The sequence below is a fragment of the Cervus canadensis genome, chromosome 16 (assembly GCF_019320065.1).
Source record: "Cervus canadensis isolate Bull #8, Minnesota chromosome 16, ASM1932006v1, whole genome shotgun sequence".
Classification (NCBI taxonomy): Eukaryota; Metazoa; Chordata; class Mammalia; order Artiodactyla; family Cervidae; genus Cervus; species Cervus canadensis.
This window is the reverse complement of record NC_057401.1, coordinates 60,059,293-60,078,750: the sequence shown is the minus strand read 5'-3', so window position 1 is coordinate 60,078,750 and position 19,458 is coordinate 60,059,293. Positions and strand designations below refer to the sequence as shown.

Here is a 19,458-nt window from a genome sequence, read left to right as displayed (position 1 = left end):
GATAAATGTCCTGCCTGGCACGCCATCACTTTATAGAGTCATTCCTGCCCCCTGGACCGGACGCCACTGGCGGCCCGGGTGGGGATGAGACCTCGAGTCTGTCCCTGAGGTCCAGGGATCAAGGGGCCTTCATTCCCCAGTTCCTATGGAAACCAGCTGTGTGGGCCCCGTACATGCATGCGTCTCAGGACACGCTGTCTGCTCCTGCAGTCACCCCCCTGCCCCACCACCTAGGCACGTCCTGGGAAATGGCTGCAGCTGCTCAGGGTGAGGTGGGTCCCCCACCCCACAGTCAGCGGGAAGAACACTCCCCACCCCGGTCGGCAACTGTTCGCCCACGCATCCACTCCACACCGAGGGAGGGATGATTGTGTGGGTGACCTGGGTGGGGTGCTCCACGGATGTGATACACAAGCCAGAGGACATGCAAGGAGTGGAGGCTGGGCATGGGGCTGAATACCAGGGGCAGTGGGACCGGAGATTTAGAGGAAAGGCGTGGAAGCAGAGGAACCCAGCAAGGAGGGGTGGCCCCTAGGCGGAAGGTGGTAGACCCAGTTCCACCTGGACCCGTCACGCCTACCTACCTGGGACCAATGCGTCTACCTGGGGCTAGGTGCACCTACCTTGAGCCAATGCGTCTACTTGGGACCTGGGACACCCACCTGGGAAGGTGCCCCTACCTGGAGCCAGTGCACCTACGTGGAACCTGGCACACCATCTGGGGTGGTGTGTCCACCTGGGACCAGGGCCCTACCTGAGACTAGATGCACCTACCTGGGACCCATGCATCTACTTGGGACTCAGCACACCTACCTGGGGCCAATGACCCCCCTGGGAACGTGCACCCACCTGGGACCTGGCACACCCCCTGGGAAGGTGCCCCCACCTGGGGCCAGTGACCCCCCTGGGAAAGTGCCCCCACCTGGGCCCTGGCACACCCACCTGGGACCCGGCACACCCCCCTGGGAAGGTGCCCCCACCTGGGCCCTGGCACACCCACCTGGGACCCGGCACACCCCCCTGGGAAGGTGCCCCCACCTGGGCCCTGGCACACCCCCCTGGGGAGGTGCCCCCACCTGGGCCCTGGCACACCCCCCTGGGAAGGCGCCCCCACCTGGGCCCTGGCACACCCACCTGGGACCAGGCGGACACGAGCCACTGCAGTTTCTTGTGCTTGTGGCAGCGCCTGAGCAGACAGGCCTCGTGAGTCCTGGGCTTGGGCTCCGCGGTGCAGACGGCATCCGGCAGCAGCTGCGCCCTGGCAGAGGGGTTGGTGCTCTTACAGGTCACGGACCTCTTCCGCCAGCCCTTCCCGCAGGTTCGCGAGCACTGCGCGCAGGGAGAGCAGAGTGTCAGCTCCCTCGAGGGGGGCTGGGACGGAGCTGGGGCTCCAGCCCTGAGCCCCGAGGCTGGGGGAGACTCCAGCTGCCCCCACACCCCTCACTGCACAGGAGGGACCCCATTCACCCACCCCATGCCAGCCCCCCACCCCACTTACCTCCGCCCAGGGCCCGGTGCTCCACGCCGGGGGGCAGCTCTGAGGCTGGCAGGCCTGTCGGCTCGCGGGGACAGGCTGTGGACACAGGCTGGCGGGCACCCGCTCCGATTTGTAGTGCGCGCGCCGCGTGCAGTGCACTGCCCGGCTCTGCGTGCCCCCTCCGCACGTGCGGCTGCAGGCGCTCCAGTTCCCCAGGGACCAGCTGAGGGGACAGGGGACCCCACGGTGAGGGGCGGGGCCGGGGGCGGGGCGTCAGCCGGCATACCTTCCCACCTACTGTCTCCACGCGCAATCCTTTTCAGTCCCGCCTGCGGTCGCCCAGGGCCCCTGCCCCTTCTAACTTCCTGATTAGTGTTCCTGACGTCAGGCCTCCCCTCCCCTGGCTGTCAGGTTCTCTTGTGCTTGGAAATAACTCCCCTCAGCGCAGTGCGTCTGCCCCCCCGCCCCCCCCCCCCCGCCCCCAACCTTTTCCTAAAAGGAAAATTTCAAACATATACAAAAATAAAGGCCCTCTGTGTCCCTCTCCACCCAGTCTCAAAGATGATCAGTTTATGTCCCTGATCCCTATAGCATTTTGAAGCAAATTCTAGACATACTAACATTTCAATATACACCTCTAAAAGATAAGGAGTCTTAGGTTTTTCAGCCTAATTATACTGTGGCATTTGAAAATTTTAACAATAATCCCTTAACATCATTAAATATTCAATGTTCCATTTCCAGTTACATTGTCCCTTTCAAAATTCAGCTCCCCTGATGGCTCAGCAGGTAAAGGACCTGCCTGCAATGCAGGAGACACAGGAGACGTGGGTTCAATCCCTGGGTCGGGAAGATCCCCTGGAGCAGGAAACGGCAACCCGCTCCAGTGTTCTTGCCTGGGGAATCCATGGACAGAGGAGCCTGGTGGGCCACAGTCCACGGGGTCACAAAGAGCTGGACATGACTGAGTGACTAGTACTTTCTCAAAATTTAATCTGCTTGTTGGAGTCAGAATCCAAATAAAGTTCCTGCATTTAATTGGTTGATGTGTCTTTTTGTTTTAGTCCATAGGTTCTCTGAAATTTCATTTCATTTTCTCTGTTACAGAATGACAGGAAGATGGCTCACCTTACTACATCTCTACAGCTTCCCTTTTTTTTTTTTTTTTTTTTTTTTGCTGATTACAGGACTTCTAAAGCTACATCTCTGTGGTATCACTTAGAAGGCTCTCTGTTCTCTGCCCTTCTTGCAATTAAGCTGTTGGATCTAAAGACTTTGTTATATTTGGGGGTTTTTGTTTTGTGGCCACAGACACCCTGAAATAGTACTGATCCTAGGGGTCCAAGCCCCCCCAAATTGCTGAACAAAACCACCAGCATGAGTCCTCAAGTTCTCAAAGGGGTCTGTGACCCAAATCATGGTCGAGCCTGTCTTTGGGCTTCTGTGTAAGTTCTAAGGACGAAGGAGGCGTTGGAGGGAGGAGAGGGGAACGGATGACACTTGCTGGATCGGGAGGAGGGAGCGACCCCAGCCGGGACGGGGCAGCACTGGCACTGGGGCACCCGGGCTGAGCTGCACTGTGACATGGGATGGCGCCTGCCGTGTCGGTAAGCAAGGATGCCACAGCTGTCCGTGATTCCGGCCCTCCCACGTGAATTTCCGAGCGAGGCTGACCAGCGGCCCCACTGCCTACACGAGGAACTTAAGGTTGTCAGAGTCATCAGCAGTTCCAGCCCTCCAGTGTGAGCCAGAAGGCCCTGAGGGAATTCAAGAGAGAGAAAAATGTCTCCTTAAATATGCAAGGTGCTGGCCCCAGATAGCCGAGATGCATATGACAGGAATGACTTCAATGATTCCAGACTCTCGCATCTTCCCAAGCATAGAAGAACGCTAAATTCCTTAACTTGGTATCTGATTTTCCTTACTTAATAATCTTTGATGTTCAGACTGCCTGCCCTCCTTGTTGCAAACTGGTGTATAGCCTGACTCCCCCTCCCGCCCCCTTGGAGCAGTTTTCTCAGGGTCACTGAGATACCATCTCCCGAGCTTCGAATCCTTAACATTCCCGCTAAATAACTCTCTACTTTCAGGTTGTGCCTGTATTTTTTTTAGTCAACAGAACCATGATATGTTTACTTAGCTTTGTTTGTAGAAGCTTTGAGCTAGATTATACCAAAGTATTTCTCATGAACAGACTCTATTATCTTTCTAAGAAAATTATTTAAAAACTGTAATGAAAAGTTTTATGCATATAGTAATAAACTATGTCAGGTTTGTAAGAAATGTTCCATATCAACTTCAGAAATGCTTCCACTTTTCAGTGTTAACAAGATTGTTGTTGTTTAGTCGCTCGATTGTGTCCGAAACCCGGGCTTTGGGCTCCTGACTGCATTGATTCTGCATCTGGAGGCTGTCCATTGCTTTTCTGTTTTTTTAAGTTTCCTCCCACTTCTTAACGTTTGCCTCTCAATCCCGCAGCCTCATAAACTCTAACTGGTCAACCCCGGGGCTGCGGAGGTGTCTTGGCTGCTCCCAGGCTTTTCACCTGCCTGTGTTAAGTCCTCGGTCTCCACCATCTTAAGCTGTTCCCGTGGGGTTGGTCTGTGCTCTGACCTCCTCTTAGCTGCATACCATTAATAAATGGTCCTGTGCAAAAATCGTTCTCATGGCATCTGGAGATGCCAAGTGCCTGCTTTGTTTCACAGGCAGAGCTCCAGGGAAGTGTCCTGACTGCAGCTCAGGAAAGAGTCAAAGTGCAGCAGCAAGCTTCTATGCTGGTGTCTGAGGGTCCATCGAGCAGAACGAGGCATGTCGGGCAGCTGACGAGCGGCCATACCTGTCCTGCTGTGGTCTGGGTTTTCAAGTCCGCCAGCTGGAACAGAGCAGGCGGCTGGTATGGCTCACGTCGGTCGGGCGTCCCAGGCAGGGCCTGGAGCACTCGGCCACCCGGCCCCCACGGTGCTGCCCCCAGCCGAGGGGTCACCCGGCAGGACTCACCCTGCAGCTCTCAGAGCTGTCTGCACAAGTGGTGGAGCTTACAGTAGTTACTCAACTGTTTGGGCAGGTTCCCTGGCACCATCTGCTCCGTATTCAATATCACTAATTGTCAACAGTCAGGAGCTGCTTCTCATAAAATGACTTTTGCCTTCCCATTAAAAAATAGCAACATTTTGGTTTTGGTTATTTAATATTTCCTCTGAAAATGCAACAAGGGTATTTGAAAATGCAAATTCTCAACAAGAGTATTTGGTTTAGTGCAGTACGCTGTCGTGAAGCGCTCCCCAGGCAGACTCAGGGCTGCGACCGCCTTTCAGACTCAGAGGTCACCCTTGACGGGGACCAGACCTGTGGCTCACGCTGAGCCCCACGTATATGGTCAGCTCAGGGCGGTCACAGAGTCAGCGTCAGAAACCGCTAACTTCGTTTTACAACTGGGTTTCAGTGTCTCTTCCTGCTCCCATCAAAGTTTTGAGACGAAGCACCTGCCTATCCCCTTTTCAGGAGTAAGTCCTGCTCGTCGGTGGAGTGGCCTTTCATAACTCAATAAGCACACGGAGTGTCAGAACCCGGTTCCCAGAGTGAACCTAGAGAAGGCCGTGGTCTCAGCTGGATTTAGCTCCAGGGAGGTGTAAGCGGGACAGGGCGGAGGAGAGCATGCGAACACAGCTCCAGCTACAAAGTGTCCCCCGCGGCGGTCAGGACTTTCACAACTGGTGTCCCTCACTTCCTTCGGGAAGGATGCTGTCAGTCACATGGCCCGCTTTTACTTTGTGACACGATCTTTAAAATCCTCTGTGACTACAGACATGGACGTTCACACGCCCCACACTCAGTGGCCTGGGACTGTGATAGCTGCCATTGTGGCCCAGTGGGCATTGTGTGGGTTTTGAAGACAGAAGGATCTTGTTTTCATAGGAAATTACAGCCACGTCACACGAGCAGCTGATTTGAGGTTTACCATGCTTTTCATCTACGCGAACTTGTCGACTTAAAAAACATTCCCAACCTAAAAAGCTGAGAGTTACGTTTCATTCAGTGGGAGTTTTTAAGACCTAAGTCCAGGAGGCAGAATCTCAAGGAACCCTGAGGTAAGGCGTTAGGTTACACAGAAGTTTTGCAACAAAGGGCAGGTAGTCTGAACATCAAAAGAATATTGTTGAAGAAAACCAGATATCTCAAGTTAAGGAATTTAGTGCTTTTCTATATATGCGAAGGAGCAAGAGTCTGGGCTCATTAAATTGTTCCTTTCATATGCTATTGGGGCCAGTTACCCGTGTTTTCACATCCTGAACTCCCCTGGAACTCACTGTGGGGAGTAGCCACTGTCTGACGGCTGCTAGATCACAGGGATTCTCCTTGCTGAGCGCCCTTCGGACTCCCCGGCTCACACTGGAGGGCTGCCATCGCTGATGATGATGACACCCTTGTTGACTGATATGGCGGGAAATACGCCACTGCTTTCAAGGTAACAATGCGCATCTACAACAAACAGACCCCAGTTTGAAAAATCTGCGTTAGCCACAGGAAGAGAATGTCCTCGAACACGTTAACTTAAAGAGAGCAGACAGACTGGGAGCTGAAAGCTCAGTAGCTGAGATCAGAGGACTTGGGGTGATGAAGAGGGAGAGAAGCTGATTCCTGAGCCCATCTGGCAGCTGGCCACACATGGGCTGTTCTCTGGCCTGGCCCATCTGCTGAGTAGGGAATTACTGGTCTCTGTCAGAGGATGTTTCAATATCAGAGGGTGCCAGCTATATTCCAGGCCAGTTCCAAGGCAGAAGTCCAGTGCTGAAAGGGCCAATGATCTCGGTAACCAATTGTGCAAGTGAGCGGTGTCAGAGGCCAGCGCTGTTGGACACACAGCTTGCACTCTGCACGCGTGCCCTGATGCCTGGAGCAAGTCCTCCTGAAGTGCAGCGGTAAGTACATTAGAAGTGACAGCAACACGCCAAACACACACGCACGTCTTCCACCATGTGTTGGCAGGGATGTGCTAGACTGGCTGTCTGCTGGATGCATTCTTCCAGAAGCAATGCTGGGGAAAGGCCTCCATGGTTGCCCCAGAACTGAAAGTCCGTTACTGATGACTGGCTGGCAAGGATGGGGGCCAGACTTCAGGAAACTGGGCACCTGGATCAAGAAGCCAGGCTCTGGGAAGCTGGCAGCTGAACAGTGACTTCATTTTGTTCAGTCTCAAAAGGCAAACTCCTTTGTTCGATGTGAAAGTGAAGGAGAGATTTATAATGAGTCATGCACAGGACTGAATTTTTTCATCGTTAAAGGCAGCATTTCTTTGCTGACTCACATGGAGCCAAACTGCAGGACCTCAAAACCTCCCCATAAAGGAGGTTCAGTGGGTGTTAATTTTACGGACTGTGAGAAGCCAAAGATACGGAGATTTTTATTATTCAGGGATTGATGTGCTATTTTTACTGAACTTTCCTGTCTCACTCCCCTGTCATCAAATGTTATCTTAAGAAGAATCAGTAAGATCTACAGAGCTTCATTTACATGGGGGAGGCATGGGAAATGGAATTACGAGGGACGCACAGGCCAAAGAAACCTACCTCGCTGTTCCAGACAGCCTTGATAATTCCCTGTTTCAGCAAAAACCCTTCATCTGGAGGTTTTTTCTCTGCAGACCACAGAGGGTGTGTGCATCCCATTAACTCAAATGAGAAACCCCAGCTCATAAAAGGTGGGAGGGAAATACTTAGATTCCGAGTGACAGTGAAGGGCTGCTTCTTTGCAGGGCTGCCCCCTCCAGCCAGTTTCCACGAGAAACTGGAAGAAAGAGGCTGGGTGTTAAGAGTTGGGAAGGGTTTCAGAAATGGTCTGCTTTTCCAGCTGTATCTTACGGATGGGGAAATGGCAGCTCAAGAAGCAAAGGGTCATGGAGGGAGTGGATAACGCAAACAGGATGCAGCTTAGGACTCCCCCAGCGCTGCCCTCCAACTCATCCTTGCTCTTCTGGGAAGAGTGAGCATCTTCCCATCGTGAGATGCCCACGTGGGGAAGGCAGCCCCCTCCCACTCCTCTTCACCCCACTCAGCACCCAACCATAGAGCCAGTTCTGTGTCACAAACACCTCTGCTATGGAGTAAAAAGAGAAAGAAACAAAACAAAACTGGGGTGGTAACTACATACAGGTAGCCCAGTGAGCAGCCTACACCCAATTGCAACCGAAACTAAGTAATGACTTGTCAGCGGCACCTCCCTCCACGCTCACAGGGTTTGCGCCCCAATCCTTGTGCCCCAGGGTGACCCCAAGGGGCTGAGAGGACTGTGACTCAGCCTGGTGCTGTGACAGTGTTTTCTAAACCACAGCTGCCTGGCAGGGCTTTCAACCATCCACACGTACCTGGTCTCTCCTCTGCTCTGCAGGAATCACAAATCTGTGGTGGAGAGTCAGAAATCTGAATTTTTGCAAAGCCTTCCTTCCCAGTCCAGGGAAGGAGGGCTTTGTAAAAGCCCTGGGGATGACCAAGGAACAGGATATCTGCCCATTAGGGCAGTTCAGGGCTCTGGCTCCTGCAGGTGGTAACTGCCCTCGCTCCCACTTGTATTAAAGTGGTCCTGATGCTATTTTTAATGATTTTGAGAACTCAGAGGTGCCAATAAAACATCAGGGGCAAAGCCTGGTGAGCAGGTTCCTCTCCAGGAGGCCATCGACCCTCACTCCCCATCACAGGAAATCAGAAAAGCCCACCCAGGGAACCCCATCGCCTGGCAGCTCCCATGCCCCGGCCACCCCAGCTTCAAGGAGCAGCCCCGCCTGTAAACACTCTTCTCTGGAGCTGGCATCTGGCCCCAGACTCAGCGACCGAGCCCCTGGGGGGCTGGCATGTCATGCGGGCTTGGGCTCCTTCTGGAAGATAGACTTCTCAGACCCAAAGGGTCAGAGCAGCTGGGTTGGAACAGAGCTGCTCCTGTGCGGCCCTTCTGACCTCAAAATGAAGCGCTGAGAGAAGTAAAGACAGACATGCCCAGTGCTGACACGCTTCCGATCCTCCCAAACAGCCCAACCTGACAGCTGGGAGGCCCCATGGAAATGCACACTTCTCTTAGGCACTGTCCACTTTAAAATGCACAACGTGTGAACTGAGGAGACAGCACCTCAATTGGTCCGAGAAATCGCTCCAGAGAGGTTGGGGGGTGGGTGGTTGGGGCAGGCAGGAAGGTCAGTACACCTGTGATTTTGGTGAAGGACGAGTTCATGCAGTTCAGCACATATTTCTCCAGAATGTTTCTGCTAGTCTCATGAAGCTTTTGCTAATCACGAGAAGCAGTTGTCACCATGAAGGATTTTGGTGCTTTTCTAGATACGGGGAGATACAAAAATCTGGCTCACAAAACTGGCTGCTGAAAGTATCTAACTCTCTGAAGACCTGCCTCCAGCGTTTCCCCGAGCACAGGGCGCCTCATTTCTGCTCTCCACCCTGAACTCCTTGCGGCTTCCCTGGTGGCTCAGATAGTAAAGGAGGGAGACGTGGGCTCTATCCCTGGGTCAGGAAGATCCCCTGGAGAAGGGAATGGTAGCCCACTCCAGTATTCTAGCCTGGAGAATCCCCATGGACAGAGGAGCCTGGTGGGCTACAGTCCACGGGGTTACAAAGAATGGGACATGACTGAGTGACTAACACACCAAACTCCTTTCCAGGGGTGTTGAAAGTCAGTAGTGTAGCAGTACATGATTTAATCCTTGTAGAGATACTCAACATTCAGAAAACTAAGATCATGGCATCCGGTCCTATCACTTTATGGCAAATAAATGGGAAAACAGTGGAAACAGAGAAAGGCTTTATTTTCCTGGGCTCCAAAATCACTGCAGATGGTGACTGCATCTATAAAATTAAAGGATGCTTGCTCCTTGGAAGAAAAGCTATGACCAACCTAGACAGCATATTAAAAAGCAGAGACATTACTTTGCCAACAGAGGTCCATCTAGTTAAGGGTATGGTTTTTCCAGCAGTCATGTATGGATGTGAGAGTTGAACTATAAGGAAAGTTGACCACCGAAGAATTGATGCTTTTGAACTGTGGTGTTGGAGAAGACTCTTGAGAGTCCCTTGACTGCAAGGAGATCCAAGCAGTACATCCTAAAGGAGCTCAGTCCTGGGTGTTCATTGGAAGGACTATGTTGAAGCTGAAACTCCAATACTTTGGCCACCTGATGTGAAGAGCTGACTCATTGGAAAAGACCCTGATGCTGGGAAAGAGTGAGGGCAGGAGGAGAAGGAGGGGATGACAGAGGATGAGATGGCTGGATGGCATCACTGACTCAATGGGCATGAGTTTGAGTAAACTCTGGGAGTTAGTGATGGACAGGGAGGCCTGGCGTGCTGCGGTTCATGGGGTCGCAGAGTTGGACACGACTGAGCGACTGAACTGAACTGAGAGATACATGGCAAGGGCCAGTCTGTGTCTGACAGGATGGAAGCTTGTGACGTTAGGTGTATTCATAGCTGGGGACACTATTTAGGTCATAAATACCCATTTTCTACCACCCTGCCCCCTCAGTAGACAGCTGGCTTTCTACTGGGCAAGACCAATATAACTTCTGACATGAGACTCCTTCAAAGTCTTCCCCTAAGAGGACAGAACAGTGGGCGCCTCCTCCATCAGCATCTGTCCTGGGGACGCTGGCCGTCAGTTCTGTTCTTCTCTGAACACAAGACGCCCTCTGGATGGGCGCCTCCCTCTCACTGATTCATTTCCAGCCTCGGGAGCAGCTCCCTGCTCTATGCTGAACTGACCCGTCAGATTCTTGGACGTCTTTTCTGCCTTGGCAAGACGGCCGGGCCGCTGCCTACGCCACGCTGAGCGCTGGGTGGGGTGAAGGGCCGGCCGTGCCCCAGGCTGTCAGCACCCTTCCCTGACACCCGGGGACACCGGGCCACACGGGAGCCAGCGGAGCCCGCCCTCAGGGCTGCCTCTGCCAGCTGAACTTGGAACCGGAATTATGTGATATAATGAGGCTTGGTGTCGCTGGATGAAACACGAGCTTGGAGAAGGAGAAGCTTGTCTCTATGAACACTGAGCTGATCTTTGGAATGACTCAGTAGAGACCCGTCATTAAATGGAACTGCTCTCAGCCTAGGTGTGGCTCAGAGAAAAATAAAGCCTGGAGAAACCGTGAAAGATTTAAGATGGTTTTGCACCCGGGTGAGTGGGACAGGCTTCAAGTTTTTTCCTTCAGAAAACTTAAACAGCACATCATAGGGGCATATTTTATGCAAATAATCAACTTAGACCTTTAATAGGCAGATTCCTACCCAAATAAGCTTTGGCTATAACTGAAGGAGTTAGTAAATGGATGAACATTTCCATATTTTAAGTGAAAATACAGATTCAAGGCATATGTGTACCTATGTATTTTTAGAAGAGCTTCCCTTATTTACCATTTTCATCAGTGGACTAAATGTGGGCCACTCTCACCCTGTCTGATGAGAACCCTGACTCCCCCCAGGAAGCGTCTCACCTGCAGAGCCCTCTGCATCTCCACCACAGGACACTCCCACCTGGGGTGTGATGGGAACTCAGAGCCAACTTCCCCACTGTGCCCCCTCTGCCCTGCATGCCCACTTCAGGGGGTGGAACCCCTCCTGGCTTCTGTCCTCTAGCTCTTCCCATGTCTCCCCCAGTCATTGATTCTATTTTCCGATTCCCCAGCAAAGCTGCTCCTTCTTGATTGTGCGTGCGTTTGTGCTAAATCGCTTTAGTCATGTCCGACTCTTTGTGACCCCATGGACTGTAGTCAGCTAGGCTCCTCTGTCCATGGGATTCTCCAGGCAAGAATACTGGACTGGGTAGCCATTTCCTTCTCCAGGGGATCTTCCTGACCCAGGAATCGAACCTATGTCTCTTACATCTCCTGCATTGGCAGGTGGGTTCTTCACCACTAGCACCACATGGGAAGCCCCTCTGACCAAATCCAGGTCTACGGTGGTTCATTTTATGTGTCAACTTGACTGGGTCATGGTACCCAGATATTTGCTCAAATATAATTCCAGGTGTTACTGGGGAGGTGTTTTTTTTTTTTTTTTTTCAGATGAGGTTAGCATTTAACTCAGGAGGTTCTGAGTGAAGTAGATCGTCCCCCATAATGTGGGTGGGCCTCACTCAATCAGTTGAAGTCCTTAATAGAAAAATACTGAGGTTCCCCCGAAGAAGAGAATATTCTACCAGGAGACAATCTTTGAACTTGAACCATGGCACTGACCCTTCCCTGGGTCTCCAGATTTTGGGCCTGCCAGCCTCCACAATTACATGGGTCAATTTCTTAAAATCTCTACACATACACACATACACACACACGCACACACACACCCCCTACTGGTTCCATCTCTCTGAGAACCTGGCCTGGTGATCTTTGTCATTTCTCATTTGAATTGCCTCTGCATTGGCCTCCTTGCTCCTGGGTTTGGTGTGATAAAAGCCAGCCTCCAGCCTGCTACCAGGAAGTTAGTTTCAGTGCTAGTATGAATGGGCCCCTTCACTACCTACCTTTCCAGTTCTGTTTCCTGGGATACATGGCTCACCACCCAGATGACCCTGCCGCATCACTGGGCTCTTTGCCTTCCTCCTCAGATACTTAAGATTCGGCAAAGTACTAGGTGCAGAGTGCAAGGTGTAGCGTACAAGGTGCAGAGTACTAGGTGCAGGATACAAGGTGTAGAGTACTAGGCACAGGATACTAGATGCAGAATACTAGGCGCCCAGTACTAGGTGTAGAGTACTAGGTGCAGAGTGCTAGGTTAGAGTACTAGGCTCCCAGTACTAGATGCAGGGTACAAGGTGCAGAGTACTAAGCTCCATCTTAATGCAGGGTAACTCCTCCACTCCACCCTCCACCTTCCCTCTCCTCACCTGGTAGGTGAGGTCATTCACATACAGTCCAGCTGGCTCTATAAATACAGCCTATCTATTCAACATACAAGCAAAGAAGGAAAGAAACATTTCCTTACTGCATCAACTGTATTTCATATGTACTTTTTGACAGTCAATGAGAAGCTGATAAGGACATACTAGTAGATATGAATTTTTAAAAAGTGAAAAAAAAAAACCCACAAAGACATGCCCATTAATTTTGTTGCATTACTTCTAAGTGATTTTCTAATTATGGGTAAAGATCATGTACTCAAGAGATCATGCTGCTGAAAGTATGTGATTCTCCACTCAGAAAAGAATTATTGAGAAACGTTAGAGCTAAGTTCTAAAAATGGTGCTGGGGGAAGAATGAGGGAATATGGAAAACAATGGTAACCTAATATATTTATTTACATCTGGAGAAAGGAAAAATGGAAACTATCTCAACTATACTCAGCTGGACTAGAGACACAGGAAAGGCCCTGTGCAGATTTTCCCATCTGTCCAGGTGCTTCTCACCTGAGAACAGAGCAAGGAAAAACATAAATAGTTGTTTGCGAAGGAACATGGTGGTCTGATTCTACACTGTGAAGGTTTAGTTCCGTCTTGAAACCAGTGCAACATTGTAAAGCAATAATCATCCAAAAAAAAACACCAAAAACAAACAAACCCTGGAAAAGAACCTGATGCTAGGAAAGAATAAAGGTAAAAGGAGAAGAAAGGAAATCAGTCTTGAATGTTCATTGGAAGGACTGATGCTGAAGCTGAAACTCCAATACTTTGGCCACCTGATGTGAAGAACTGACTCATTGGAAAAGACCCTGATGCTGGGAAAGATTGAAGGCGGGAGGAGAAGGGGACAACAGAGGATGAGATGGTTGGATGGCATCACCGACTCAATGGATATGAGTTTGAGTAAACTCTGGGAGTTGGTGATGGACAGGGAGGCCTGGCGTGCTGCAGTCCATGGGGTTGCAAAGAGTCAGGCACGACTGAAGCGACTTAGCATGCATGCATGTATTATGCTGCTGCAATAACATGAAGGCTTATTTTTCCCTGAAAGAGTGTTGCAGATAATAGAGATGACATTTTCTATTCAGATACTCTTTTTGCTGAAAAAAAGCTTTAATCTAGCCCAGGAGTTGGCAAACATTTCCCTAAGGGCCAGATAGTAGTAGACAGTAGGTATTTTAGACTGGTGGCCACACAATTGCAAGTCCTCCACCTCACTGAGGCGGGGAGAAAGCAGCCAGATGCTGGACGTAAGAGGACGGGCAGGGAGTGTCCCAATAAAACTTTATTCACAGAATCAGGAGGTGGGCTTCACGTGGCCCCAGGGCCACAGTGTGCCAGCCCCAGACGTATCCGTTCCACTTAGTAAGATGAGGACCGAACACAGCTGCAGACACCAGGAAGCGCTGGGTGTCTGTACAGCAACTGGGATGGCTTTATGAGGTAACTGTGTCAGGGTTTAGATGCAGCCTGAGTGCAGCCAAAGCAGATTCCTGGGTGGAGTGGGTGGACACACTGCCTCATCGTGGAGGACCGATGTCAACAACACAACAGTGACAAGAACAGCCAGCTGCACACAACAGATCTTGAAGTTCTAGCAAAAAGAGCTGCAAATAAGACAGGGAATCAAACGCAAAGCATGTGGCTTCAGTACAGGGGCCAGGGGGCAGATCGTGGGCTCCTTGAAGGGACGGCCAGGCTGGCCTCTGAGAGCCCGGACAGCTGAGAGCTCCTGACTGTCCTGCCGTCCCGCGAGCTGGGGGCTGGTCCTCATTCCGGCTCCTGCAGGACGGGGTGAGCTCGGGAAAGCCCCACCAGTGGTGTGGGCCAGGGTTCGAGCCCAGGGTCCAGCCTGCAGGCAGGGCGCCCCCTGGCTCCCTTCCTATGCTTCCATGTTGCCCGCTTTGTGCCCTGTGCTCTCCTAAATGCTTGTGTGGATTAATCCCCTCACAGCCCCATCCGTCTAACAAGCCCAGGGAGCTGTCCGCAGAATTCTCATTTTACAGACGAGGAAACCGAGGCCCGGAAGGGGCGGAGCCTGTATGCAGCCCCTCAGGCTCTGGACAGTCAAGGTCACACAGCCGGGAAGCAGCAGGGAGGGAGGGAACTGGGGAGAGCCGCGCTCTCGGCCGCCCTGCGTTTTGCTGCTCAGGGCGTCCGGGCCTCTGCAAGGTGGGCCTTTTAGCTGGTGAATCGAATGAGGCCATTATTCAAGGTGGCTTAGCTCTAAACCAGCCCGGGATAAAGGCAGATGGGGCGGGGGGGGGGGGGGCATTATACATCTTAAGTGTGTAGTTAAAAATTTTATGTGTATTTCTTTCACATACATGTAAGTGTGGAATTCACTAGTCAAGCTAAACGCTGTTATTTCTACTTTATGGATAATCACCATACAGAGCACGTTTTTTTCAAAAGTACATAATGACTCATATTGAATCAGTGCTACAGTTTCTCCAGTAGTCATGTATAGATGTGAGAGCTGGACCCTAAAGAAGGCTGAGTTCCAAAGAATTGATACTTTTCAACTGTGGTGCCAGAGAAGACTCTTGAGAGTCCACTGGACTGCAAGTAGATCAAACTAGCCCATCCTAAAGGAAATCAACCCTGAATATTCATTGGAGGGACTGATGCTGAAGCTGAAGCTCCAATCCTTTGGTCACCTGATGCAAAGAGCTGACACCCTGGAAAAGTCTTTGATGCTGGGGATGATTGAGGGCAGGAGGAGAAGGGGGTGACAGAGGATGAGATGGTTGGATGGCATCACTGACTTGATGGACCTGAGTTTGAGCAAACTCCGGGAGATGGTGAGGACAGGGAAGCCTGGCGTGCTGCAGTCCATGGGGTTGCAGAGTCAGACAAGACTGAGCAACTGAGCAACAACAATAACAGAAAATACTCAGTTAGGTCCATGCTCTTTCCAAACAGTTTACTCCTCAGTCACCACGACATCCAGATTTTCTGTAACATCTGACATATCTCTTCCTGCCTCTCAGGAAAATCTGTTTAGTGATGTCCTAGGGGAAAGCCTAAAAGGAATTTAAACATTTCAAAACTGGCTTAGGTTCAATTTTCTTTCTTTGAAAATGGATGACCTTCCCAGAGGAGAAGGCTTAATTCATCTCTCAAGGTGCAAAATGTGATTTAAGCCATGGAAGATTCACCAAGAACCTCGCGGAGACTCACTTTCTCCAGATCCCTGTTTTCCTTGGAAGGAACGGCAGTTTCTTGTTCTAATACAAAAGGTGAACTGTCTCCACTGTGGCTTCTTCTGTTTATGAGGAGGATTTTAAAATGATGGCATCACTCCTATAGGTTCGGGCTTTGCTGGTATTTTTGCCGTAGGGTCTGTTGGATCTTCACTCCCAGATAAATACTTTGCAATGATCTTCTGCAGACACACGAGTCGGTTTCCTGAGAATGCTTTCCAGGTGGCCTGGTCCAGCACATCTGGGTGGTGTGAGCCAGACCACAGCCATTCAGTCCCCAAGGATTCTGCCCTTGACCGGGACGAGGGGCCGGAGGGGTCTGGGCCAAGGCGGATCAGTCACTTAGGGCCATCATCAGAGGGTTTTATGTACCAGGGCTGCCAGGAATGGATATAAATCCAATGGGTTTTAAGAGAGAAACCAAAGAAGCAGATCGAAGTCATATTGCACACAGAGCAAATCTGCAATCAAACTGACACCATCGATGAAATCAATGTCAACATCCTGCTCAGAGCGTCGATCACACGCTTTGCTGGAAGGTAGCAAGAGACAGTAAGAACGTCACGGTCACAGGGTCACACAACCTCAGTCCATGATGGAGCCACGGAGCTTCCTGAGTGCTGGGGGTTGTTGCTGTTTAGTTCCTAAGCTGCGTCTGACTCTTCGTGATCCCAAGGGTTGTAGGCCACCACGCTCCTCTGTCCTGGAATCTCCAGGCAGGAATGCTGGAGTGGGTTGCCATTTCCTTCTCCAGGGCATCTTCCTGACACGGGAATTGAACCCACATCTCCTGCTTGGCAGGCAGATCCTTTACCACTGAGCCACACTACTAAACAAAACTGGTAATCTCAACTCCTTCCTTAAAAAAAAAAAAATTATGAAAGCAGTAATGACAACTGACTGACACCTGGGAATATGAAGCATAAACCTACACAGAGGTTTGGGGTAAAGAATTTAACAGTAAAGGACGGAAATGACAGCAGACACACGAATATTTACTGCAGTTTCCACAAAGTGACGGCAGGGTTTCTACAGTGATTTCAAAGAATCTCCAAGTTTGATGTGTTAAGCTGTCAAACGGCTTCCAGACTGAGGTCCAGGTGTGAAGGCGCCCCACGCCAAGATGAGGCTTCTGACCACGGGAGGCTATTAGGCTGAGTGCCAGCCAAGAACATGTGGGTAACATTTGATGCTGGGGTCTTCTTTCTCCACAGGGCGGGAACCATTCCATTCTCCGCAGGAAACAGACTTCTCACTGCAGTACTTTGAGGAGATTAATAGGATCCAGGAAATGAACATGAAAGAGTATGTAGAACAATATTTACGTAACCTCCTCGCTCCTGTCCCCAGGGAACTACTTTCTTAAGTTGTATTCATTCTTCTTCAAGACACTGAAGATCACTGATTTCTTATTTTCTTACCAAGTCTTAGGTACTCATTGGTTGAACTGCACCTCATCAGCTGGGTTTCATGTATTTGTAAACTCTGAAAGGTTGTAACACTTTAAGGAATGTTTAGTTAAGTAACAATGCTGGTTATTTAGTTAACTAAGTAATTATTTAGTTAAATGTTGTTTTATTCCTCGGAATCAATTTCCTAATCTAAATCTTCATATGAAACATTACAAAACTTATCACAGGATCCATGTTGTAAATGTTATATTCATCTGTTGTTGTTTAGTCAATGAGTTGTGTCTGACTCTTTTGTGACCCCATGAACTGTAGCCCACCAGGCTCCTCTGTCCACATGATTTCCCAGATGAGAACACTGGAGTGGGTTGCCCCTTCCTTCTCCAGGGGATCTTCCCGACCCAGGGATTAAATCCATGTCTTCTGCATTGGCAGGAGGATTCTTTATCCCTGCGCCATCAGGGAAGCCCCTACATTCATTCATCTACTGCTCTTAAAAGTGTTGATGCTCAAAGACCAAGGCAGTGTGAAAAGGCGTGTATTCATGCTATCCTGCTGTCACATTTAATGATATTTGCTGTATCACAATGGCCACGCTTGATCAGCCTATGCTACAAAAGAGCCTAATAACTCAATGCTACTTAACATTATCTATATAGACAAAAGAAAGCCCTCTATTTTATGTTTAAAAGGTTTCACATATGCTCAGTATTCTTACAACAGGTTGAGGCAGAGAGAAACCCCACATGTAAAGACTTCATTCTCTAACTCGGCTGGTTTAAATGACTCAAATTGGGATAGCAGCCAAGCAGTGTAGCATTTATGATAATTTATTCCAAAATATCATATGCGGAACATGGAAACGATGTCTGGGCAGTTTAGACAGCACGATGATGTCTTTCTTTGACTGCCCGTATGATGTAAGGTCTACATTTGCACAAGTAGCCATGAGAGAATTGCCTTAGTGTCCACAGACACGGGGTGGGAATCAGTGGAGAATCCGCTGCTTTGAACTAAATAAAGGACCCCCTGAGGAACAGCAAGTTAAAGGCATCAAAAAGTGCTGAGGTCAGTACGGCTCACTGTGCATCCCCATCTATCAGGCGTGGAGTGACATCTGACAGGCTGTGCAAATTTTCATTGTCCTAGAGAAACCAATAAATTTTCCAAGTCCTGAACAATCTATAGCCAGATGATCTGGGCTGATGCATCCAATGCCCAAATCCCACTAGTCTACCGGGTTCCGACAATACTAGTGATGATGGGGTGGTGGTTTAGTCGCTAAGTCGTGTCCGACTTTTTGTGACCCCATGGACTGCAGCCTGCCAGGCTCCTCTGTCTGTGGGATTCTCCAGGCAAGGATATTGGAGTGGGTTGTCATTTCCTCCTCCGGGGGATCTTCCCAACCCAGGGGTTGAACCCGAGTCTGTGATAGCTAGTGCTCAATGAGGAGCTTTAGCTATATTAACTCTTTAATTCTCACCACAAATTTATATTGCAGGTGTGCTTATCATGCCCACTTCAGAGAGGAGAAACTGAGGTGCAGAAATACTAGCTTGTGTGTTGAGGATATGTGGGGGCACGTGGTGGAGCCGGGACCCCAGAGCTATGACTGATGCCCGAGATTCCGAAGCCATCCGGATGGATGTCACAAACACAGGTGACAGCATGGTTAGCCACCCACTCTGGAGAAGAAGTGAAGTGAAAGGCGCTCAGTCGTGTCCAAGTCTTTGTGACCTCATGGACTACACAGTCCATGGGATTCTCCAGGCCTGAATGCTGGAGTGGGCAGCCTTTCCCTTCACCAGGGGATCTTCCCAACCCAGGGAGTGATCCCAGGTCTCCTGCATTGCAGGCAGATTCTTTACCAGCTGAGCCACCAGGAAGGCCCACCCATTCTGGAGAAACCCCTCACAAACATCTTTGCTGCAATCAGGATGGTAACCTTGTCTGTACAGTTGTGTGCGTGTTCAGTCACTCAGTCGTGTCTGACTCTTTGCAAACCCATGGACTGTAGCCCGCCAGGCTCCTCTGTCCATGGGAGTCTCCAAGCAAGAAAACCGGAGTGGGTAGCCATTCCCTTCGCTGGGGGATCTTCCTGACCCAGGGAAGGAACTAATCTCTTCTGTCTCCTGCACCGGCAGGCAGGTTCTATTGTTGATCAATAGACTGGATTTTGAGTCAATGACTTTGATAATCACAGGTAGGCCACCCAACCATTTGATGAGTATGAAAATTCTTTGAAAATTTGATTAAAAAGCACATTTCCCTGAAACCTTTCTTGGTTAATTAAAAAAAAAAAAATTGTAGTGGAGATTTTGGGAAAGACAGTGCAAGTGAGGTAGCATAGAGATTCCTTTTCTCCAAAGCAAATAAATGGCTGAGAAGTTGTGAACATATGAAAAGAATCAAAACAGAGGGATTACTCACATTGCACATCATCCATATTTTCTCCATAAAGCCCTTGGGAAAAGTACACCACAGG

General features: G+C 50.1%; 1 protein-coding gene across 2 annotated transcripts in view; it reads right to left on the bottom strand.

Moving 5' to 3' along the window:
* The window catches only part of ADAMTS16 (ADAM metallopeptidase with thrombospondin type 1 motif 16), a 184,581-nt gene that overhangs the window by 11,720 nt on the left and 153,403 nt on the right, over nt 1-19,458 (bottom strand). For both annotated transcript variants that reach the window (XM_043488833.1, XM_043488834.1), the window contains exons 19-20: nt 1,499-1,700; nt 1,135-1,329 (exon numbers count right to left, since the gene is read on the bottom strand). In XM_043488833.1, coding sequence (XP_043344768.1) covers nt 1,135-1,329; nt 1,499-1,700 — 397 coding nt within the window. The remainder of the gene's footprint in view (nt 1-1,134; nt 1,330-1,498; nt 1,701-19,458) is intronic.